General features: G+C 35.2%; 1 protein-coding gene across 1 annotated transcript; it reads left to right on the top strand.

Annotated features, from left to right (window-relative positions):
• The first annotated feature begins 406 nt into the window (after positions 1 to 406).
• Positions 407 to 3,987, top strand: LOC149538689 (uncharacterized). Its single transcript, XM_089800021.1, has 3 exons — positions 407 to 2,936; positions 3,304 to 3,423; positions 3,545 to 3,987. The coding sequence occupies exon 1, from the start codon at positions 549 to 551 to the stop codon at positions 2,817 to 2,819; it is 2,271 nt and encodes a 756-aa protein (XP_089656147.1). The 5' UTR covers positions 407 to 548; the 3' UTR covers positions 2,820 to 2,936; positions 3,304 to 3,423; positions 3,545 to 3,987.
• Positions 3,988 to 27,361: the final 23,374 nt, after the last annotated feature.

Genomic DNA, 27,361 nt, shown 5'->3' with positions numbered 1-27,361 from the left:
ATCACAACAAATGCTTTCATTGCCAACATTTCTAAAATTGCCTTTTGAAACTCCATCTACATAAATTTTAAACAAATCAGAAAGAAAATGAACCCATTTAATGATATGAGAATCACTGAAAAATACAAATGAAAGACATCACTAAAATTAGAAATCTTAACAACCCCTCTAAATCACTATCAAGGATTTGAATCAAGAGCCCAAACATGATTTCTTTCAAATTTGCCATTGGTGACGACAATGGCTACCCATTCCCAAAATGACCTGCTCTACAGTTTTGAGATTGTGTAAAACACAACAGATGTAAAACCACAAAGAAGATAAAACAATGGGGTTGCAACATTGAATTTTTTCCCAATTTTTTTATATCATTTTATCGGGAGGATAACGAGCAGCTTATTGGACTTGCACACAACAAAACGGATAACATAGGGCTGCCAAAAAGAGAAATCTTGGGTTTAGTGGAACATAATTTTCTTTTGTAGGAGCTTCCTACAGCTTATGCGGAGCTGCAAATTTAAACCATTCCGATGCATTAGGGTTCAGGAATGGGTACTGGGTGGGCAGGAGGCAACAGCCATTCAGCATTGATCGCAACAGGAAGAAAGATCCGGGCAATTTGTACCAATTCCATTTCTAACCAAGGCAAAGACGAGAGGGTGGATGAAGTCATCGATAAGGTGTGTGAATTACTCTCTAAACACGAAGATGAAGCAATTGTCTATGCTCTTTCTCAAATTCTGTCTGCAAATACTCTGCGTTTCAACAGGAATCATAAAATATTAATCAGATTGAAACCTCAGCACGTCGAACAGGTTTTAGTGGAAAGACAGACTTCTATTAACCCCACAACAGCTTTTCACTTGTTCTACTGGGCCTCACGCCACCGTAGTTTCTGCTTTAGTATTAAATCTATTTGTATTTTGGCCCGTGTTCTTCAAAGAGCAAATATGTTTCACCAGGCCACTGCTGTTTTAGGGCTTTTAATAAACCCTAGCACACCAATTCAAAGGCATACGGAAATTTTTAACACTTTTATTGGGTTATGTGATAATTCCTCACATGAGGGTTTCGATTTATTGATTCATATTTATTTCAAAAAGAAGATGCTTAATTGTGGCGTCAATGCATATTTTTTGTTAAGGAATCATGGTATTGTGCCGGGTCAGCGTATCTGTAATCGACTGGTTAGTGGTCTTTTAAAGTTCAAAAGTATAAATTTGGCATGCAAAGTATGTGAAGACATGCTTGAGGCAGGGCTGAAGCTTGATGTTTATACTTTTACTTTAATCATAAATGCCTTCTGCAAGGAAGGAAAAATTGACAAAGCAAGCGAAATGTTTGTTAAAATGGAAGAGGTGGGATCGATACCAGACGTTATTACTTACAATATTCTCATTCACAGTCTCTGTAGAAAGGGAAGCCTTGATCATGCCTATGATTATTATAAGAAAATGCAAGCCAGGGCGTTAACGCCTGGTGTCGTTACATACTCTACCCTCTTAGCTGGGCTTTTGAAGGCCTCAAATTTTGACAAGGCAAAATCATTAGCGCATGAGATGTACTGTAATGGGATGCTGCCCCGTGCAGCTACCATTGATATTTTAATTAGTGGTTTTTGCAAGCAGGGCAAGATAGAAACAGCTGCAGAGATTTTTAGGGAGATGCTGTATAGAGATATGATACCCCGTGATTCAACAGTTTCAAGATTGATTAATGGGCTGTGTAAGGCAGGAAATGTGGAAGAAGCATTGTGTTTATTGAATACGATGATGAAGAAATGCATTCTACCAAATATAATCACATTCAATTCACTTCTCAATGGTCTTTGCAAGGCCAAAAAGGGCAAGCAAGCTGAGGCACTTTTTCTGGACATGGTCGGGCGAGGCTTTGTTCCTGATGTTGTTACTTTCAACACTCTTATTGATGGCTTTTGCAAGGTGGGAAACATTTCCAAAGCTTTTGCCATTAAGGAATATATGGTGGAAAGGGGTATTCACCCGAATGTTTTAACTTACAATTCTCTTATCAACGGTCTATGTAAGTTAGGGAAGATATGTGAAGCCAATGCATTATTATTGGAAATGTTGGGAAGAAATTTGGGGCCTGACCTTGTTACTTACAGCACATTGATAGATGGTCATTGCAAGTCAGGTGACATAAATGAAGCGGAGAGGCTCCTTGATGAGATGATGCAAATTAATTTGATGCCAAACATTTTGACATACAATGCTCTTATTGATAGGTGCTGCAAAGACGGGAATTTGGAAGAGGCTTTCAAGCTTATGGATGAAATAGCAGGAAAAGGCTTGATGCCAGATATTGCAACATGTTCTATAATTGTTCATGGTCTGTGCAGTGTTGCTCGGATGGAGGAGGCAAAAACTTTCTTGAGCAACATGCGGAACAATGGTTTCTTACCCAATGTAGTGAGTTACACTGCACTTATCCAAGGCTATTGCCAAAATGGCAGGATCCAGGATGCACACAATATCCTCAGAGAAATGCAACTGTTGGGTTTAGTCCCAGATAGATATACTTACACAGTACTGATCAATGCATATTGCAAAGTAGGGTTAATGCTGCAAGCTTTGATAATGCACAATCATATGATCAGAAGAGGTGTTCTTCCAGACGTTTTCACTTACAATGTACTCATCAACGGGTTTTGCAAAGAAGGAAGTTTTAGGAATGCTTTTAAACTATATGATGAGATGGTAAATAAAGGCATCATTCTGGATGAAGTTACATACAATGTATTGTATAATGGGCTGTTGAAGTTGGGAAAAGCAGTGGAAAGTAGCCATCTCAGGAAATGATGAAGAGGTGTTGGGTTTCTAGTTGTTGATGGATGCAGAGCATCCACCATTCAGAATGGTTTTGACTTTTAAAGATGATATATAAGTGCTAAAATAAACAAGGAATTGCACATTCTGGTATGCATATTTCCAATCATATTTTGTGCTTATTTTAGATATTCATTTCTCTGTCAGTCCTTATTAATCTTTCTTTATACTTGATTAAACCTATGTACAATCTAAATTATCTTCCAACTTTTAGTCCTATTGCCTAGCTTTTCGAGTAGTTTCAGGGGTTTGTTGATCCATTGATTTGAATCCTGGTCCTGCCTTGCTATGAAGCTATCCTTGACAAATTCCATGATAGTCTTAGAAGTCTGCTGTTGTTATGGAGTCACATGTTTAAATTACTTACTGACAGCTTTGCAATATTGTTTGAGTTTTAAAAAAAAAAATTCTTAATTGTAACATCCAATATTAATGTGCTTCGTGATACGTTTCCCAGGAGTGCACTTCAGCAAGATGTGTCTCAGGCTTAGCATCCGATGAAAGATCTGCTGAGCTTCAGGCTAATTTATGGGAGCTGAACATTTGAATGCAAGATCCTTTCTACTCTCTTATTAATGTAATTCCTTCCGAATTTTCTTTATGACATACATATTTGAATCTATAATATGCCACACCACATAGCAGAAGGAAATCTTCACTTTGAAGCATAGCCTAATAAGATGACCTTTGCTTAGCAGAAATGAGCAGCTGCGAGTACAGAATGATAATTTCAAGATTATTAAAGATTCAGGAAAAAAAGCTGTGGATGCCAAGGTTCTAAAAGCTGTTGCAGTGAGCTGTAAATAGGAGGTTCAGCTGGGAAGGGAGGTTAACACAGAGGTCACCGATAATAATTTCATCGGGACTGACAAGTACCTCCATGCGTCTGTAATCAACACTAAGCACAAAATCACAGGCAAATGTTATGGAAAGGATGGTCAAATCTCAAGAAGTTAATTAACTCTTTTGTTCGTTGTGTTTTTGGAAAATGAAACTTAAATTTGTTCAGAACTAAAATGCTCTCTGAATTCTGCTGTTGGCCAGAATTATTTTTAGTTCTGTAAAAGTCCATATCTTAATTACACCAATGTTCTTTGTATATTGGAAAAACAACCTATAGTTGAACACCCTTTTCCATCAATCAGTAAGTTTAATGCCTTTGACAATCACTATATGTAAAAAAGTGCTACCTACAACCTTCGATTAGTGAATTTTGAAAATAAAATTAACTGTAACAACTGCTTCCAGATTAATTTGTGACAGTTTTTGCATCAATGTTTCTGGTTATATTTTATGATCTATCATCAGGATGGTTAAATGCTATCGGAATAAATTTGAGCCGGAACTCAATGTTTCATATGAAATATTTATGGAAAAACTAACACACAATCTAATCCAGAAACAGTTGTTCTGATCTCATAGATAAATATAAAAATAGATATCTTTACCTCAGAGATGGATTGTCAAGAAAGACCTTTGGGAGCAATCTGTCCCCATTGTGTCTTCTGAATTTGTTATTAGCTTGTCATGCCCAGAATTCAGGGTAAAAGTACACCAATTTTTATTTTATTTTTAAAGACGGTTATAACTAAGTTGTCTACATGTACTGAAAGAGTTGCAGATAAGATAACGGTATGACAAAGTTTGTGAGTTCAAGTTAAGGTTGCATGATTAAAGAGTTTAATACCCGTTTCTAGGTTTAGACATACTACTGAATTCCATTAAACATATCACTAAGATTCATATATCGAAAATGAAGACATTCATAATTGATGTGGGCTGTTAAGGTTTAATTGATTAAACTATTATAGATTAAATTCATGGGTGCAAAACAACCTTTGATGAAATTCATTTTCCTAACATTTAAGAGAAGACTTTCTACAAAACCAACACATAACTAATATAGTTATGAAACAATGAATCAAATTAAAAAATAAATAATTAAAAAGGTGTAAATAAGGACTATACAATTATTAGACCCTAAAACACCTTACAAACAATCTCCCTATAGAACACTTATCGACTAAGTACACTACTGAAATACTTATTCTAAACAAACTAATAACTAAATAAATCAATATTGTTTAAATTAACTATATAAATCCACTACCTACATTTTCCATTTTATTTCTACAAGTCTCCCCGCCACCATCATCTTGGTAGGTTTCTCTGTCCTTGGTAGGATTGTCTTCAACTACTGTCTTCTTTGTGTTTTCAAGTCATAGGAAGTCTAGTCAAAATAGAAATGAGGGAAAAATATTGTGTCAAACTTGGGTTATACCACTTCCGTCTACTCGACTACTTAGCATTGGCAGGATTGGTTGTGTACACCCAAAGTTCAAACTTGCAAACACACTTTCTCTAAGTAGTGAGTAAACATGTGCCTTAGGTGAGTGTCTATTCAAAACCACCTCTTTAGAAACTAATAAAATTTGTATCAAATTGATCTATAAACACTCAAACTATTTGAATCTATCAAACAATAAAAATATAAAAGTCAAACATTCCCTTTTGGGTCAAAATTTTCACAAACTTAGCATCTCTTATATTTTGTATTGCACATAGTTTAGAGAAATATCATGCGATATAGGGTTTATCTTAGTTTTAACACACCCTTTACAAGATTATGTCATTCTTTTGTAGTTCTATCATTTTGTCTCTATACTTCTTTCGACCTTGAGACTTTTATCCCTCTTATATAGTTTCATTGTGTTATTTGGGTATCACACCATTCGTAAAGTTACGATTGAACTCTTTGCTAAAACATGTTATTAGGTCCTAAGAACTATCAAAACTATTTTCTAACAATATAATTCTTTGTTGTAATTTTTTCTATGGTCTATTACAATTGGTTTAAGATTTTCTTTTTCTAAAAATTAAAGCCAGGGCTATTGATTATGAGTCTCAACTAGCAAGTTATATCACTTTTCCTTTCTTTTTCATCTATTTTATATTATCTTTTGCTTGTTTATAATTATCACACATTAGGCATTCAAGCATCAACTTAGACACATCATAACAATTTATCTCATTTTACATCATCACTTGGACAAGTGTACACTTTGTTTACAAATAAGGAACTCAAGAAAACTTTAGCTTTCTAATCAGCTTTGGTCATTCTTTTTAGTTAGTGCAAACCAGAAGTTGGAAGAGTTGGAGAGGGAAATCCAAAGCTACCAATGGTACATTATTTTATGCTCCCTACTCTTGGGTGCTCAATCCACTAGCTCGGTCACTCTTTGACTCTCAATCCTCATCTTTGTCTAAACTTGATTTGTATGTCTCTCCAACATCACCTATGGAAAAGAAAGACAAGAAATTAGAAAACATCATGGACCAAATGAGTGAAGATCAAAGATTGAGAAAAGAGGTAGAAATCAATACCTTCAAACAAAAAGAGACTCAACGTACATTTCACAATAGATCCCATCACACATCTCAACATGCTTCACAAGATATATCCCAAACATCTAACTCATCCTCTAGTAGATATGATAAACCTATTAAAGAGGAAATTTTATAGTTTAAACAAGACAAAATGCTATATTAACTCATGAACCCAACCCTCAATCAGGAAAGGGATAAGTATTTCATGCACCTAACATTCTAGGGAGTCAAACTCCCACTTGATTTTTATGTAGAAGATTTAATCTAGAAAGAGGAACCATCTTCTTACTTAATCTTAAACAAACATGTTGAGGAAATGAGGAAAGCAGCTATACAACTTAGAAAGGAGAAAGAAAAACCTAAAATGAAATCCTCACTTGAGGTTATGTGTCCATTCCCTTTTGATAGGGGTCTCTACATGCATCACTTTCCCCCTAAAGCTGAGATAGAAAAATATAACAAGTATGACATAAATGGTGACCCTTGAGACCATGTTAGGGAGTTTTGTTCCTTTATAATGGATTAATTACACGATAAAACATACCTCATGAGACTCTTTCCCAGAATTCTTAGTGAAAGAGAAATGGATTGGTTTCTAAAGCTAGCTCCACTCATCTAGTACTTTGATTAGCTAGTACAACAATTTATCCAACAATACTCTTACAACATCCAACATGTTGTGTGTAATACCACACAATGAACCAACAAGTCATTTTTCACCTTCCTTTAGAGATGGTGGAATATTTGACTACCCAAGATAGGTACAAAAATCTAAGGATTGATATTTTTGTCAATAATCTTGTTTTGAAATTGCATTATAAACTAAGAAAACAACTCTACTCCACCTTCGATATGATGGTGGAAAGGGCACTTTGCATTTAAGATGTCCTAGTAAAGGAGGGAGAGCTCACCCTAAACAAAGATAAGTTAAACACTTCCAATTAAAACAACAACAACAATAAGGACAAGAGTAAAACTTGGAACAAAAACAAGAATGTGGTCTATGATGGTGTAGTGGACACTTCCATAGTGAAACCAAAAGAACCCATTTCTAACTTGTCTTGCAACACCCAGGCTGCCAATCAACAATAATCACTTAGAAAACACAATGACTTCAACAAGGGTAAGTCATCTTGGGCATAAAAACAAAAAATGAACTTTACACCTCTAGGAGAGTCACCCAAGGTCACCTTAAAAACATAGTTGTCCAACAACAGTATCACATTATCGGACAACTCAAGACCTTATGAACTTGAAGTGAAACCTAAATGGTGGAATCATGATCACTACTACAACTACCATAAAAACAAGGGTCATAGAACAAATTATTGCATGAAACTCAAGCATGTCATTCAAGACCTAATTGATAATGACAAGGTCAAATTAGATGGTCATAAAAATAACTCTAATCACAATGTATACAAAGAATCTCTTCCTTGTTAGAAATAGAAAATACTTAGAGGTGGGGTGAATCAATATTCTACAAACTTTTTCCCACAATTGAATATTGTTAATTACTTTATAACTTGCATACGAAATTAAACCAATAATGTTGAATAGTAAATATAACCATACACAAAGAGAACTCATAACACCATTATTTGTTAACTAGGGAAACCTTGCCAAGGGAAAACCCCAGTGGGGATGATACCCACTAGATGACCCACTAAAAAAAAATCTTGTTAAGGATATTTACCCTGTTAAGAGTATATGATGTACATATAGTGTCTTGAGTCCTTGTTAAAGGACTAGGCCTTTTTAGAAGACTCAACGTTGTTAGGAGTTGCTTCAACAATGTATGCAAGAAGAGCCCACTGCCCTAACATGCAATGATCAATAAAGTTCTTCACAAGTATAGGATTACATACAATACTTTCTCACTGTTGAAACTCACACTTTAGTTGATCATACATTAGATCTCACATCACATAAGGGTCGCATATCTTTCAAGCTATCTTCACAATAGTTCGCATGCCATACTACTTTCACATCAACTCTTCTTTCATTGCTTGTGCAAGATAAGATCTCTACTTATATCTTCCAAATTAATAATTCTTTGCTCAGTTGGCCTTCATGTCTTCACATGTTTGACATAATATAAAATCACTTATGGATTAATATCCACAAAGTCAACTCATCATGACAGTAATTATTTTGTTACCAAAATAATTCCTTAGGACATGCAACTCATATTTATGATATGCTATGTTTTGTTCTATCAAATACTGAAACTGCTATTGTATTTGTAACTTGTGTCGTACTATTTGTACACATTTCTGCACTGACTTACATCATCATAACATTGTCATAAAGTTGTCCTCAACTGCCCATGAGCTAAGTCGAAGTGTGTTGTTCGTACACATGGCATATGTCTCTGTATTGCTACAAATTGTCTAACACTTAGACAATTTTCTAACTCTAAATGCATAAATGAAATGTTGAATACATGTTGCCCTAAATGACAACTCACTAGACATCTAACTGACCATATTGCCAACAATCTCCCCCTTTGGTATTGCTGACAACATTTGGGAAAACTGGCTAAGTCCTAAAATAATGTCATACAAACCAAGAACAAAAAAAAGTAACTACACAAAATTGCCTTCAAAACATAACCATTTTATTCATGTTTTGATGGATAATTACATTCCTTATCACTCCTTACATTGATACATAAGTCTATTCCCCCTTATATATACATATACATATACAATTTCCTTCACATATAATATTTCTCCCCCTTTACATATACTCCTCCTTAGTACATACAATTTTCCTTACATATATTACACTCCCCTTTTGACATCAATGGAAAAGGTGTCAAAAACTATATACAAAAACTAGGTAGCCAGCTGTTGATCAACTTGATATCCTAGAAAACCAATCTGCATATACAAGTTTCAGTCTTTCCACTTCCTTCTTCTAGTTCTTCTTAACTATATCAAAAATACTGATCAATGTGCATAGTGCATAGAATGCCACTTTGATTGTGCTCAAATCAATATAGGAAAACTTATCATAGGAAGTCTTTGCTGCAAGACATTCCTCTAGTTGCCTTTGCAAAATGCTGATTTTAGGTGATATGATTTCTCTAAGAGTAGAGAATCTTTTTACTACCTTTTCCTTATCAGACTCCAAATCTCTTATTGTATTATGGATCTTCTCCACTTTTATTCCATAGTCTTCAATGCTGGCCTCAGGGAGCTATAACTTTGCAGTGAGTGTATGAAGTTCACTCATTTGATCCTTTATTTGATTCTCAAAATTTATCAGGTACTTGTATGACAATGTGTATTGTCCATACAACTTCTTTCCCTCATCAATATGTTTCCTCAACTCTTTGATGAATACATCAAGTGCCTTTAAATCACTTCTTACATTCATGCACATTGTGTCAAAAAGTGTTGCATCATGCTTTTCTTGTGCTTGTGTTGAAGCCACTTCAAACAAGGTTGTGAATTCTTCATCAAAGAAATTCACCAATTCTTGGCCTTCGACTACAAGTCTTGATTAGCTATAGTTGTAGTAACTGTCTTCTACATCATATCCAAGACTTTTGATAATGTCTTCTCCAAAGACTTGGCTAACTTGTTCTTTTGGAGCAATTTACTCAAAGAACTCATCAATCCCTTTTGATCATCATCATCGTCAGATGGTATTGCTATCGTTGTTGTTGCTACTACTGGAGTTACTACTTGAATGAGTGTAATTTCTTTCAGTTCTGCAATCTTCTTCTCTTCCTCAGCCTTCTTTTTCTTTTCCTCTTCCTCTTGTTTCTTTTTCTTTTCCTCTTCTAACCTCTCTGCTTCTTTCTTCTTTTCTTCTTCTTTCCTTTTAACTTCTTCTTTCCTCTTCTCCTCTATCTAATTCTTCTTTTCCTCTTCCTCATCTTCTTCATTAGAGCTAGTGTAGGTTGTGATATTGCCAACAATAGATGTGCCAAAAGATGCAAATGAATTTTCCTTTATATCCACTATTATATGCATACTATCCACTTGCATAGATTCAGTACCTATAACTATGTGAGGTGGTGAGGGTGCCTATTGTGTCTCCTCAACCTCTTCTTCACCATCAGTGGGAGTATTGGTTTCCACATAAACTAGATTGTCTAGTTGTGGTTGCATACTCTCCTTTAATATTTAAGGTATTGAGGTCATATGTTTCATTATTGCCTCATTTGTTTCCTTTCTTACATCCTCATAATTGCCTCCATCAGAAGAATTGCTCTTCTTTAGTCCTCAACAAGGGCTCAATGCCCTTCAAAATTTTGTCCATGTCCTCCTTAGAGTTAACTTCACACAGTTTGTTAATCATTGTTTCTGTCAATTTAAGGTCCTCTTCTGTCACTCTTTTGTTCCTGTTCAATAACCTATTCTATAGGTCCTCTGGAATCTTTTTTCTGAATGCTATCAAATATTTTGTTCCTCAAAATCATATTCCTCACTATGGCATTCTCTAGTTGCCTTCTATCCATATTATTATACAAGCTATAATACTTATTTAACTGTACAAAATTGTCATCATTTATAATTTCCATGTTAAGGTTTTCTACCTTTGGTTTCCATGCTTTCTTTCATGCTGGTGTTCTTCCTTCTTGCACTACTTGCTCCACTAGTCTATCCTCAAATTCATCCTTTGATTCCTCAGAGTCACTGACTTGTATATTTTTTCTTCTTTTTCCAAGTCCACTGGTAGTTTGCTTGACCCTTTTCTTGGTAGGTGGTATGAGTTTTTGTTCCACTTTTACCAATCTTTCTTACTTTCTCTGTGCAATAGGTATGATAACATTTGATTTCCTTTTAGGTAGCTAAACAATTATTGGTTATACTTGCGCAACTACTGCATATGGTGTCTATGCACTTGGTTTAGCAATAGTTACACCTTTTGAAGGTGTTGCAACAACAATAGGTGTTGTTGATATCACCTCGGATTGCCCACTTGCCTTCATTTCTAGTGCAATTCCTTTTACCTCATTGAAATCCTCTCGAGTCATGCCAAATTCCTTAAGAATAAAATCTATCACTTTCTCCACTTTCTTATTGATTTCCTTGTTGTGAAGTTCAGAATGAACTTCTCTCACTTTCTCTTCACAAGTACCTCATCTAGGGCACTCAATGTCCTTCTCTGATTGGAGTATGATCTGCGAATACCCTTTTATGAGTTCTGCACTCATCTCATATCCCATGGGCTCAATGAATTTCACCCTGGGTTCTACTACTTCCATGGATATGTTATCAGTTTCCACCATGAAGCATAAATCATCTATGTACTTATCCACCATGGAAAGAGGTATTTTGTACCTCTATTTCATCTCAATTTGAAAACTCTTCATCATCTTTTCTATGTCACTATCTCTGACATTTTCTAGTTTTTCCCTAGAGCACTGAGTCACTAACTTCATTGCACACTCATTACTTTCCCAATTTGTGATCCCTGGGAACTTCTTTGTTTCATAGAAAAACAAATGTGTTACTAAGAATTCAAATCTAAAGATTGCATTCTTGGCCTTCTTCAGTTTTGCAGTGTTATCCAATGACTGTACTATGATTATCTCACATAAGTTCACTTTTCTCCTCTCAACTGCCATTACATAGGCTGCATGCAAGAATCCGATTGGTACTGAGTTAATCCTTGAACCATGGTTAAACTTGTACCCTAAAATCTTACTCAATACCTTGACTCCTTTATCCTAAATTGTATCCACCTTAATGTTTCTTCCATCAAATCTAGTAAATAGGTTTGTCTCAACCAACTTCCTTAGATTTTTGTCATTTACAGGATTTCATCTCTCATTACTTAGACGTGTGACCTTGTGAATCAATTCATTATCGATTGCTACCTGCACATCACCTATCCAAAACATCTCATCATGAACTCTGCTCAGAATGATTCTAGTCCAGTCATGATTGTCAAACTCTATGTAAAACATATACTTCACTAGGTTTAACTCATTCTTATGTGTGTACTCAAATTTCAAAGTTAGGTCATTATTACACATGACTCCTAAGTCCTTGTGTATATCCTCATCTCCTATACTTTCAATTTTGCAATGGATATAACTCCTTGCATCTTCTACGTAAAGCACATTCTTTAGGATTTGCAAAAATGTGCCTAACGGGTCATCCATAAGAGAAACAAATGGATGTTTCTTGAACTTGTACCTCAACCTTTCGCTAATGTCATATAATTTTCTAACTAGCCATTGAATCTCTAACTGTATGCATTGAAAATTTAATTCAAGCTTCATAAAATACCTTAAAATGTCGCATATAGGGCTTCTGCAACTTCGCGCTTCAAAGTCCTCTTTTCAAACTTCAATTCACTATCAAATCGCTCTTCAATCATTCTAAACTCTTCACATGACCAAATAGTACACACAATCTTGTTCACAATCTTTAAATCACTTCAACTTAGACTTTGCGTTAAATGTGTATCTACGACAAATTCAAAAATTGTCACTGATTACCAATAAAATTGTTTTCCATCTTACAGCTTACTGTAATCATATCTAGGCTTGCGCACTTGACCTTATCTTTCTATCTATGTCGTCTACCTTATGTTAATTGTACAACTTCTAAGTCACTTTCTAACATTAGTTCTTATTACCTGATGCTCTACCTCCTCTAAAACTACTTAATTCACATAGGATGAGTCACAAACAACTTTTAACTTCAATCTTTCATTAGGTGCATCAAAATATTGTTCCTCCAAAATTGTATAAGAACTTTCTAGATCCTTAGCTTTCATAAATAATTCTTTTCAAATTCATCAACATGTTCCTTGATTGCTTCCTTTTGATTGTTATCATTGTTGTTATCATTCCTTCTGTCATTTCTATTACTGTTTCTTTTGTGATTTAGATTTCTGTTGAAGATCCTTCTATCCATTCTATAGTATCTTGTTGTGTGTCCAAATTATTTGCATAGCTAACATGCAGGTGCATTCCTCCTTTTATTGGTTCCATTATAACTATTAGGAGCTTTGCAATTCCTTGCAATATGTCCAAGATTGTTACATTTGTAACATACAAACTGTTTCATTTCTCCATTTGATCTTCCTCCATCGTTAGATCTTCTTTGTGATCTTCCTCTTTCATTATCTACAGGGTTAGTATTCCTAAACATTCTACTATTTTCATTATTACTATCAAACTTAGGTTTCTTGCAATCTACTGCTTTATGTCCATAACCATGACAATTATAACAATAGAAATTAATAATAGGTTTAAAAGACTTACCTATGCAATCTCTTTTCATATGACTAGTTTCATTGTATATGAAACATCTACCTCTAAACTCATCTCTGACTTCCTTGCGTGGTTCATCTTTCTTAGGTTTATCAACTTGCTCTTTTTTCTTAGGCTTGTCATATTTTTTAGACAAATCAACTAGTTCAATCTCTTTAGATACTTCAGTAGTAATGCTTGATTCAATCTTACTCATATCAGAATCATTAGGGGATTCAACAACAAGATCTGGTTCTTTTCTAATTTCAACTTTCTTGGCAGATTTCTCTCCAATAAGGTAACCAAGTCCTATCTTATCATAAGGTCTCTGGTGAAATATTTGTTCATCAATTTTCTCACTACTAGAAAAAAGTTTCTTTAATTTTTGTTTAGCTTGTGTCAATTCTCCTTTCTCAATGGTATTGTACTTTTTTAATTCTGCACATTCAATCTTAATAGAATCTAATTCAGATGTTACTTGACTCAACTAAGATCTAAGGTTTGTATTCTCATATTTCAGATCAAGTTCACTCTTACTACCATCTTTCTTAAGATTCAACTTAAGTTCCACAATTTTCAACTCGCGTTTCAAGATCTCATTTTCTTTGTTAAGATTTCTTGGTTCATCATTAACACTAGTTTGAACATTTGATTCCTTACCTGATTTAAGATCATCAATCTTGTCTTTTAATTTTCCAATATAAATTTTTGCATCTTCATACCTATCTTCCAGGTTATCTCTTTCTTCTCTAAGAAGATCAATCAAGAGCTTCTTCAATATTTCTCTTTTAACTATTCCATATCCATAGGGATATTACTCAAGTTGTTAAGCCTCTTCACAGTAGCTATGTTATGATACCAATTGTTACAAATAGATAATACTGGAGGTGGGGGGTTGAATTAGTATTCTACAAACTTTTGTCCACAATTGAATATTGTTAATTGCTTTATAACTTTCACATTAAAGTAAACCAATAATGTTGAACAATAAATACAACCATACACAAAGAGAACACATAACACCATTATTTTTTAACTAAGGAAACCTTGGCCAAGGGAAACCACGGTGGGGATGATACCCACTAGATGATCCACTAAAAAAAAGAATCATGCTAAGGATATTGACCCTGTTAGGAGTTTGTGAAGTACATATAGTGTCGAGTCCTTGTTAGAATACTAGGCCTTTTAAGAAGCCTCAACCCTGTTAGGAGTTGCTTCAACCCTTTTAGGAGTTGGTAGATCAAATACAATGTATGCAAGAAGAGTCCACTGCCCTAACATGCAATAATCAATAAAGTTCTTCACAAGTATAGGTATACATACAATACTTTCTCACTAATGAAACTCACACTTTATTTGATCATACATCAAATCTCACATCACATAAGGCTCGCATATCTTTCAAACTATCTTCACAATAGTTCACATGCCATACTACTTTCACATCGACTTTTTCATCATGGTTTGTGCAAGATAAGATCTCTACTTATATCTCACAAATTAATAATTCTCTATTTAGTCGACCTTCATGTCTTCACACGTTTGACATAATATAAAATCACGTATGGATTAATATCCACAAAGTTGGCTCATCATGACTTAGCAATTATTTTTTTACTAAATGGAAAGAAAATAAGGTTTCCTTTCTTAACTCTATTTTCAATAGGGATGATCCAAATTCATTAAGCACAAGAAAGTGATCAATGTAGAAATGGATCATGTAATGGAGAATAGGGAGAAAGGAGGTTTAATGGTCTTTCTATTATAAGGAGTATGTGCTTAAATCCTAAAATAAATAAAAGACAAATACTAACCTTGAATTTGGAAAGTGTTATTTTCTAGTGTCTGTGTACAATCTTAGGGAATTATGCACCTTTTTCTGAACTAGAAATGTCAAGATGAAGAAAATAGAGAAATCTTTTGTCTTTTTGAAGGGAGGTCAACCTTGACCCTGATAGCAAGGCAGAATCTTACCCCGAGGAAAAATTGTACCCTAAAAATTTTAACCTTGACTTGTACTTCTCCGACAAAATTTTTGTTTGTAGATCTCGCAAGTTTGATGAAAAGGGTATCTGAATCTATTCTTCAATTTTTTGTTCCACACCTATTTTTGCAAGGAAAAATGGTTTTTTTTTTTTGGATGAGGGGTTTGCCTTAGTCAAACCCCGGTTTGGAATCAACCTTTATAATGGAATTGAAATAGAGAATGCTAGAAAGTAGTAGAAGTAAATCTAATAATGAAGCTATGATACTCAATTGCATTTGAAATGTAAACAAGTATATGGATATGAAAGTTTGAACATAACATTAACAAATATAAATCAAAACCTCCATGATTGTATGCTTAGGATTCACCTTGATAGAAAAATGAATAGATCTTGAAGATGAAAAAAGGCTATAGAAGGAAGATCATACCACCATGATGGCTAGATCTAGGGTTTGAATGTAAATCTTGAATGCTTGAACCAAATCCCTTCAAAGGCTTGAATGCTTCAATCCTTGATCTTCAATGAAGAACTTGAATGCTTGAATCATAGAATGCTTGTTCACTTGAAAAGTAGGTGGTTGCTCATAGATAGTAATTGTTTGTAGATCATCCAATATCATAATGTGTCTTCATATGTTTTCTTAGGTTAGTTAGAGAAAATGAGAGTAGAAGGCTTCCTTATATAGTGATCTGGGGCACTAATTCCTAGAGAAGGCTGACATAGGAGCATTAAATCTCATTTAACCTTGTCCCTTAGGAATACACTTAGATTAAATGTAATTTAAGAGTCTACCATTCTAAAACCCAAAACATTTGACCTAGAAGCAAGAAAAGAAACTTTCTGAAGCCCGAGATCCCAAAACTCCCAAAATTTGAAAATAAGACCTGGGGTCAGGGACGAGGTTGACCCTACCCTAGGTCAGGGTAGAGGTATTTCTTGATGTAGGTTAGGGTTGAGATCTACCTTGACCCACCAATTTATCCTTGACCTAGAAGTCAAAGTCCTCAGTTTCACAAAGCAAGTTGTTAGAAATAGGCTAGAAATAGAGAGAAAAGCAGAACATGGAGAAAACTACTAGATCCATGCAAAAACCCATTCAAGGTGCTTGACATGAACCCAGACCACTTACTAGAAAGGATAAACACTCTTAACATGGAAGTGCTTCCATTTTAAGATGATACAATTACTAAATATTTCCTTAAGTTGTACAACTCATATTTCTAATATGCTCTATTTTGTTCTATCAAATACTTAAACTAGTATTGTATCTGTAACTTGTGTCGTATTTTCCATACACATCTGTGCACTAACTTACATCATCATAACATTTCCATAAATATATTCTCAACTATGCATGAGCTAACTCGAAGTGAGTCATCTGCACACATCGCATCTGTCTTTTTATTGTTGCAAATTGTCTAACACTTAGACAATTTTCGAACCTAAATGCATAAATAAAATGTTGAATACATGTTGTCATAAATGACAACTTACTAGACATCTAACTCACCATATTGCCAAAATTCCTAAGTATGAACAAGGAGAAGGATCCAAAAAGAAACTAGGAATGTCAAAGTGAACTATGCATATACTACCAATGGAAATTTTATTTATATGTTGGAGCTCATCTATGACTTGGTAACATGATCAAAATCAAAGGAAAGAAATAATTTTCCACTTCGAGTTAACTTGATTAGCCTCCCAACAAGGTTGTTCCTCTAGGGTTCAAATCCATTTTCTACTCATTTGTAATATCGTGAATCTAAAACTAAAAAGTTGAACACGATGATCCAACCCAAGGTCATTCTCAAGGGAGTAGGTCTCTCTAAATAATCATATGAGAACCTAAATACACTATTTGGAAATGCTTACCAACAAGGGAGCTCACCTTTGTAGAAATTCAACACCTAAAAAATTAGGATCCTCGTCTTCTAACACCACCTCCACCACTAATGTGGCTTGCTATAGCCTCATGGACTAACTGCAAAGAACTTTAACACAAATGTCAACCATAGAATTGCTAAAGTTATCACTCATACATTAGGAGATGCTAAAGAAGACCCTTCTTACAAAAAACATCCATAAGGACATTGATGTCAACCAATTCTAGAACATAACAAGTCACCTAACATCACCCCATTACCTATCATTCTCTGAGGAGGAGGAAAAATTGATCAATCACCCTCACAATATACCCCTTCACATCGAAGTGATCATCCATAAAAATCATGTCAAGGGTGCACCAATAGATGGAAATTTAGGTTTAAACAAATATATATAACTTGACCAAAAAACTATGATTATCTAAGCATCATATTGATTCTAGGTGGAAAATAGCAATGAAAGTATACGATGAAGATGATATATCATCTAAAGATCTCATGGTACTTCCAATCAGAGTGGGACCTAGTTGTAAATTAGGAGAATGGAAGAAATCCCACCTTACATTAATGAGAAGGGAGAATACCAAGATCCACCCTTTTTGAATTAGGTTTGATTGACACAAGAAGTATCAAGATGAAAGCTAATGGATAAGGGAATGAATGAATCAGATTTACTTCCCTCTCACTCCCACATTAAGAGGATGGTAAAGATTTGCAAATAAAGAAATACTCAAATGAAAAGTATAGAAATAGAAGGGAGAAGATAATACCTTGGTGAACACAAACCTAAAAATATATTGTTGAATGATGTAGGAAGACATTGTAATATGAGATCTAGGCTGAAATCTACAAGGCATACATGACCCATAAATCTTTCGACGATCTGTCAGAGGCAAACTGGTGCATCGGGGGTGCAATGCAACGTTGATTGAGTGTGAGTGACACTAATTCTGTAATGCCCTACCTGAAGATCCTTGGAACAAGGATTCAGTACAAGCCAAGATATTTTTTTTACAAGTATGAATGCACATGACAACATCATACAGGGATCACAAAGATTGCAATAAAAGACTTTACCAACAATCTGAGAAACCAACAAATCTCCAAACGCCACTACCAAACAAATGATAGATAACGAAAGACATAGAATTGAATTTGAATAGTAACATTCCAAATCCAAAATGAAACACCAGAGGATTGAAGAACACCTAAGAGGGTACCCAAAACACTTTTTGAAAAGTTTGAGTCTTATTGAAAAATGCCTGTTGTCTGCCTGGATAGGTTTTCACAAATACCAAGCAATACTTTAAATCAGCACTGGGTGATACTTTCCAGTATCATGTGATATTTCTAAAGAAGCAAGGTGACACTTTCAGGGATTGGGTGACACTCCTCTCAAGGGCATGCAATACTTCTCAAGTATCGTCGATAATTCTTCAATGAGGGTGCGATACTTTCCAGTATCACATGACATTTCTTCCCAAGGGGTGCGATACTTTCCAGTGTCATAGGATAGAACTTTAATGGACCTGTGACACATTATTGTATCACCCCATGCTGACACATGGCCACCCAAGAAAACAAGGAAAAATCTTAAAAGACAAACACAAGAGGCAAATTGAGATTAGAACCTCCACATCGGGGAGTACTAGATCCACATAGATTGAGGAATGAACACTTGAGTGCATAAACAACAAGATTCCATGAACAAGAACGAGAAACATATATCCATCTAAAACCATAGCAATAAAAGAACATACTGGAAGCAACATCATAGTGAACAGAAGTAACATAGCAATGTATAGAAATAACATCGCAATGAAAAAAACAACTAAGTACGCGGTTCCTCCCAACTGTTAATAACATCATATGACCATCATGGATCCTAGCCATCCCCTGCGTGTAACATCCATAACCACCGATTAGATCATCGATACTATTGTAATAGGGACGTCACTACTAAAACATGCTACAATATAAGCATAAGGAAATCTAACATGCTAGTAGTAAAGCATAAGATAATCCTTCAAGTAGATAACATCACCTATCACATGTTGATCATCACAATAAGGAAATCTAACATGCTAAACCAATAAGAAATAGATAATCCAATACAGCAATTCACATCATCTAGTCATATGCTAAACATCATAATATGGGAATGCATCAAATAAACTAACATCATCTAAACATGATATACAAGCATTCTAATGAAAGCATAAATCACAAGAAACCATACTCCAAAACTTGAAGCATCAAGTGAAAACATCCAACAACGGTTGCACTAGGACAAAAGACTGCCTATGTACATCGGTCCCTAGCAGTGGTGAAGGTAGCTATGCCTCCCAATCAAGTGACACCCATAGGTCCACACCCACTGTGCTAATGGAGATAATGATCCAACCACAATCACACAAAAATAAAACATCCATGGCTGACACTCATGCTAGGCAGTATGATGGCTGCAACCAAGAACCTAAGACAATGCAAGAACTACAGGTCCTGGTCAGACACTCAATAGGCTACTAAGTAGGGGCTGACATTATGGAGAGTCACTTGGCATCGACAAGCCCAAGCTAGTATTGGCAGCTACTCTTCTCAACATAAGGCACACAACCTAGGCAGCAACTCTTCTCAATGGAAGGCGCACAACCCAAACATGTTATTATCTTAAGTTTTATTAACATTTAGTTATCACTTATATAAAACTTCCTCTACCAACTAGAAAATGGACACCAAGCTATGAGATAGAAGCCCCTTCATATGCTACCCTACCCTACCCATGCTCATCCTACGACAAGTGCCTGTGGGCATGCATACTCCCAACCCAACCCCAATGATCATAACTTTCGGAAGTACCATAGAAGATCGGCCCTCGCAAGTCACTCGACAAATGTACACACACGTACTCGTGTGTGGTGCACCACTATCATGAAGATCATAAAACAAGGACTGGATGAGAACACAATGCAAAATAACACTCAACCAAAAATAACACGAGAGGATGGATTCTACACAAATTCCAAGAACCAATAAAACCATACATCATGAAATCACTCTACTAGCCTCAATTTGGGAGTATGTATTCTACATGAAACCCAATGATGCAACAACAACAACCATCATAAACTCACTCAATCGACCTCAATCTGAAAGTATGGATTCTACACGAATCGTAGTGTCCACAAAACAAAAGCAAAGGTCCAAAAGAAACCATAACAACAGGTATAAAATCACTCAACCGAATACAAAGTTGGGAGTACAGATGTGACACACATCCCAATGCAAACACATAAGTGCAACAAAGGTCTAACTGATATCCAAACGGATAATCTAGGTCCACAACCCAACTCATGCCAAGAAAAACCAAGAAAACAAGGTGACACGCAAAATGAGGTAAAAACCCCCAAATTTGGAAAACTTCAAAATTAAAACCCATTTGGCCTTTGGGTACAAAAATCCCAAAAATTCAAAAATAATTAAGTTCGAACACTGTATGCAAAAATGACTAGCATAACAGCGCAAAACCTCAAACCCTCATCCCGAAAAATAGGAAAATGCTCATACCCAACCAACTGAGCAGAACCAGCAAACATAAACGAAGGGGAACACTATTTCTCAACCTCTAGCCAAACAGCTACCAAAAACAAAAATAGAAATAGAGCAAAAATAATAAAACAGGAGAGCCCTACCTTGCAGCCAAAAGGGCAAAACGGTAATCTGAGCCATAAAATAAAAAGCCCTCAAAAGTGGCCAAAAATCATGGCAATCCAAGGTCTCCCGAAGCTGGATCCAACGAGCCCAACCTCGTGACAATCCCATGCCTATAGCTCCCACAACGAACAAAACAATAAATCCTCATGAAGAGGATTTTGGGTTTTACTCTCAAACTTTCTAATTCAAAAGTGAGAAGTGAGGAATTAAATTCCTTTTTGGATACTTATTCACTTTTTGAGTGAATAATCGTTTAGCAAAAATAACCAGCCAACCTAGTTAAACCTCGAATCAACCCAAACAAAAATAGGCTATTCCTATAAATAGGAATTCATCTATGACAAAAGCTGCTAGAAATTAAAATAAATCAATTAGAAACCCTGAAAACCCAAAAACACATAAATTTCCTTAACAACTTTCATGACAATGCGAACCTCTAAATGCACAGACACGCTGACTAGTCTAATCACATAATACAAATGAGTTTGTATTTAATAATCACTGAAAGGATTAATTAAAAAATTAAAATAAGGATATGTCGACCATACAGGGATGACATTGGTAAAATATGAATAGTTGAATCATTAACTCCATGTGCCACTACTAGGGATATAAATCTTGCACACTAAATAATGCAATCAAGTGAAATTGCATATAATAACATAGCCGAAGCAATAAATGCATTAAATCACATAATTTAACCATTTATTTAATTATATTAAAATAAACTATTTACATCACTCACATTCGCATAAAGCATAATAACGCATGAATGGAGTAAATAACCATAGCATTAAATCCATCACATAATACAATCAATGATATATCCAAATACCGGATAACTAGATATCATCATAAAACACATTGTCATCTCAAAATGGCATCATCATGCAATATGATCAACTGAACAACATAGTAGTCTAACATCTATGGTACTGAAATCAAGCTATAACATCTGAGCTTCAAGTCATCTCACATGTAAAACATAAGTAGATATCTACAGCACATAATCAATGAATCCAACATGGACAATCCATTTCTAACTATTTAAGAATTTAATAGTGGTTGTTTAAACAACATAAAAAATTCACTTAAAACACATAAGTGAACACAATCATAAACATGACTAACCACTACTACAAGAACCTAGTTTCGTGTAGCATGGTAATAGTATACAGTGCAATCTCTGCACACATCTCAAGGTAATCACTAGCACATCTCATGATACCACATCAATCCTAGTAACCACTAGCACAAACCTCAGTGAACCATAAATCACATCATAATCTCATAAATCAGTCATAAGCATAATCAAAGCAACTGGTATAGAAACATAAATCCAATCACCTCAATGGTGTAGACCACTCATGGTCACAATCATGATCCATCACAACAAAAGATCAACAAGGTTGCATCGATTAGGATGACTTATAAAAGTCAAATGAGAGAGGCACTACATCATCCCCCCCAAAGACTAGGCTTACTCCTGGAAGCCTACAATCCAAGAATAGAAACCAAAACACATCAAGAAAAAATCAAAACTAAGCAAAAGGAATGACTCAACAAACTCTCCACAAGTCAAACCCAAATCACTCCAACATTCTCAAACCATCACATCAACCCCCAAATAGGTGAACCATAACCAAAAGTGTGTCACAACAACACAAGGTCCTCCAACTAGCAACCTTCTATGCACTAGGAAAAACCCATCTAGCCATATAGTCAACAATACAAGGTAAGGAACAAGCCACTCTACCTCATCAATAGGTGCCCCAACTAAACATGCACCTACCACGTGACCACAAATCAAGGTCAAAACACAACACACTCCCAACAAAAGTTGGTATCATGGGGAAGAACCATCCCAAAATTCCCAAGAATATTATCATGTCACACATGAGCATCCTTGAATCCATGTAAACTCACCCTGAGAATAAAGAAGATGATAGTTTACTAACAAAATTACACACTCCAAAAAGGTACTCACCACTACTAACCACCAAGCATAGGAGCACATAGCCTCTAGGGTACAAAAGCTCCACTATCATTGGGAACTAGGGTTACATAACCCAACCAGACAAGATATCACCTTTCCACAAGGTTCAAAGACTTTCGTCAGTGGACACAATCATGTAATGTCTACATACCAACTCATAAGATGGCAACATGTGTCCAACGATACCATATCACTCTAGCACCATGTTGGGAATACCACACCCAACCTACCTCTAAACTCAATCTCCAACCTCAAGTCAATGGTCAATGAGAAAACATGACTGAGATAATCCTCTTGAAGAAACAAGCTTAGGGAGAAAGAAACTACAGAGTATTAGAACTAAGAAGGAGTCTCTCACTCAACCTCTGCACTAAATCATCCCAAGACACGTTAGGGAACTCACAATTCCACCAACCATCAACATACTCATTTGAAAACACTAACTAAGCTAGTGGCATAACCATGCTAGCCTACTCTCTCAGGAGAGAAAAGGATACAGAGATGCACCAAAGTCAACATCCAAAAATGAGAATCTAGACTCATTAAAGAACTGACTCACTCCCAAACAACAAGGCAACATCAACCTTGAGCAAGTTACACTTATAGGGTACACTTCACCTCACAAAAGTGGGTCGGTACAATAGGAAATACACAAACCCAAGCATGAACCCCAAAAGTACCTAGTAGATTATGAAGACTAGATAACTCTTCCATTAAGAATAACATGAAGAGTTAAACTTCTCCAATGGCCAAAAATATGATATGTCATGATTGAATTGGCCTCTACTCAATAAAGGGTACTCAGAACATCGATCAGCAACTCTAGACATGCGAATGAGATGCTTGTTGTTCCCTAGGTGAAATTTGGCATTTGCACAATCTCGTGCAAAGTCTCTCAGCAATCCAGGTGAGAAAGTGCAATGAACCAGTTTCTCACACAAAATTTCAAATTAGAAAAAAACAACGGCCTTCGTTACCAAGACAAGCAATGGACAAAACATCCAAAACTGCTCAAGAACACACATGCCTAAAACAACATAAGACATGGAATGAAAGGTAGTTCACACACTAAAAACCATCATTACTTATCTTTCATAAAATGAAACTGAAAGGTTTTCAACACAAGGGTTCAATAGTCACCATAAAATAAGTTGCATCACAACAAAAGATCAACAAGTTGCATCATGATCCATCACAACAAAAGATCAACAAGGTTGCATCCATCAGGATGACTTACAGAAGTCAAATGGGAGAGGTTCTACAAACTCTAATTTCACAATTTTGAAGAAAGCCAAAAAAAGGTATCCAAATCTGCAACCTATTCGTTGATTTGAGATCCAAAACCTACAAAATAGCCCCTCATGATCATACATCTGCAAACCATACATCTGCCTTTGCACCATCATAGCCTTTTATTGTAATCATCTCCTGTGAAACATATGTAGGAGTACCAAAAGTTGTATGCAATAGACTATAGGGCCCATTTTCCATTGCACCAAAAGCCATGACTGGTAGTGAACATGGAACACCACATAATTAACCACCTATGGGCAGGGGAGCACATCACATCACCCAACAATCTCCCCCTCGACGCGCATACCAGGTGCTTACGCGAGTCGAGAAGGCACTAAGGAGATTTGAACCCATGACCAGGCCAAAACCAGGCTCTGACACCAATTTGTAGGGCCCATTTGTCATTGCACCAAAAGACATGATTGGTAGTGAACATGGAACACCACATAATTAACCACCTGTGGGCAGGGGAGCGCGTCGCATCACCTAACATAGACCATCATGCCTGATTTGCTGAGTCATTGAACTTGATCCAAAGTCTAAGACATTTAGATTGGTGCTCTGATCTAGACTCAACTTTTGCAATTTCAAATCTATGTAATAAACTCCCATGCTATCACAAAAGTCCACTATATTGATAACTTGTTGGAAGTATTTATTTTCTACATCCTCCTTTATCTTTCCTTTGGGAAAAGAGTTCTCCTATAATACATTCTATATCAAAATATATTTTGGTATTTCTTTCCATGACTTAAAATAGTTGTACAATCTTGGGATGCTTACTAGTCTAATCATAGTTGTGCAATGTTGGGATGTTTGGCCAATCTAATCTCTCACGATTTTCAGCATTGCCACCTTTAATGTAGTGATGAGTTTAAATGACACAAAAAGTTGTTTACTTCCGTGAAGTTGGGGCCAATAGTAACAATCTTGAGGATAAGATCTTCTATACAAATTATGCCATATTTACCTAAAACATGTTCACAAGAAACAAGGTAGAAATAATAAGCACTGGGAAAGCATACCGACTAACACAAAAAGGCATCATGAACACAAGTACCTTTTCAATGATAGAGTTGTCAATCAAAGGAATCCATTGCTTATCAATCTTTCCATAACCTCTCTTGTAAATCAACTCTCTTATGCTTTTTAAATTTGGATACCTAGAAAGAATTAAGAAAGATAATTAAATAATTGTAGACACAAGAATATATGAAATAAGAAAAAACTGATCTATATAATTCTTATAAAAAACCAAGAACATACCCAAAGGTCACATATGGCTGAACCCAATGCAACATATTCATTGTTGCTTTGTCACTGAAGATATGAAATGAAGTGCCATAGCAAGTCAATATCATTGGAATATTGTATATACATCCAAAAGTGATCACTAACCACTATTTTAGAAAAAAAAAAGTGCAAAAGAGACAGGTCAAGCTGAAAAAGGACCAACCTACCTCAAATGCAAAAGTCACAAAATTGTTCTTGTCTTTGGATGCTTATCATTGATATTGAATAAGAAAAATAAGAAACTCAATAAATGAAAAAAAACTACTTAAAAATTATATTAGAATTTGGGGAAGACTAATAATATTGTGTTCCTCTTTATTTAAAATAGAAGAGATGTAAATATATTATAATAAAATATAGAAAAAAAATTCTCTTTTTTTATGAAAAATAAACCAGAGAGATAATAGTCTACCAAATCTATGATTATATAAAGACCAAGAAAGTAAAAGGTATATAAATATTGCAGATTAGTTATTTACCCACAGATACGAATAATAAATAATAGCTTAGCTTCTAGCTCAACATAGAAGCCTCCTTTCATTTTTGCCTCTCTCTTCAATCTGATAACCTCCCATTCCTTATTTTTGTCACAAAGTAGACAAGAAACTTACTAAGGTATATTCCTCAACTCTAGATGGCATGATGACACATCAATAAAAAACCTAGCAATTTATTAAAGGATCCGCATACTCCTTGGTGACTCATAAATTGATATAAAACTTGCCAAAAAGAAACTAAGGTAGACACTTAGCACTAGATGGAATGGTGACACATCTCTCACAAATCAAGCAATTCATTACCTACTTTGTATACTCCTTAGAATATTCCTTGACCTTCTTAAATATTAGTTTGCATTTTGTAGCATTTTTTACTTTTACAACTTCCAACTGCTACTTCTTGTCATTCTCCCATTCTTCATTTTTTTTCCTCTTCTTGAGAACTGACTCAGGCACAAGCTTTGCCTCCTCCGAACTCATATATGAAATAACATAAAAATTTAGATTATTTAGAAAAATCAAACATGAAACAAGAAAATGCTTTTTAGAAGAAGTAAGCAGTTAATAATTTTTGTGGAAAATCACCACAACATATTATATAATTTAAAAAAAAAGACAATTATAGTTGTTAATTAAACACTAGAGGTGTTGATAAGGGTCTTTATGGGAGTTGGAGATTGCTTTAAAATGACAATTAACTCTCAGAAATATGACAAGTGAAATAATCTTCCTAGTCTCTATATGCAAAACACTACTACAAAAAAGGCATTGGTTACCGTAAAATATGTGTTAAAGAGTTTTGACTATTCTAGATTTTGAATGCAAAAACAAGAACTTGGTTGTGCTTATGAGGGAAAGCAAAGGCATTTGCATTTTAATTTTAAAAAGTTTTTCAAATCACTTAACTATTTTGTAGTTTCCTTTAGAGAGAATTCATCCCAATGATTGAATTATTTGAAGAGAGTTATATAATCTTGTGATTCGAACAAGTAGGTTGAGTGAAAGTAGGGCAACTACATTAACACTTCATTGTGGAGAGGCCTTGCTCTCACTAAACATAATTGTCACACTCCATCATTTGCAACTTCACATGGACAATCTTCTCCCAAACTAGACTATAGTCTAAATTGATTGTAAGGCTTCTTATTAACTATGACTAACTCACTTAATTGCAATTTATTGGAGAGCTTGAAGCCTCTCTGACAGAAAAATTAGCCTAGGCATTACAAATAACATTAC

Source organism: Cupressus sempervirens, chromosome 9 (assembly GCF_028749045.1).
Source record: "Cupressus sempervirens isolate cs-2001-9-10 chromosome 9, ASM2874904v1, whole genome shotgun sequence".
Lineage (NCBI taxonomy): Eukaryota > Viridiplantae > Streptophyta > Pinopsida > Cupressales > Cupressaceae > Cupressus > Cupressus sempervirens.
The sequence above is the reverse complement of the archived record's forward strand: the minus strand, read 5'-3'. Positions and strand labels throughout refer to the sequence as shown.

Coding starts and splice junctions, on each gene's coding strand:
- LOC149538689 (XM_089800021.1), top strand. CDS start 549: ATGGGTACTGGGTGGGCAGGAGGCAACAGCCATTCAGCATTGATCGCA.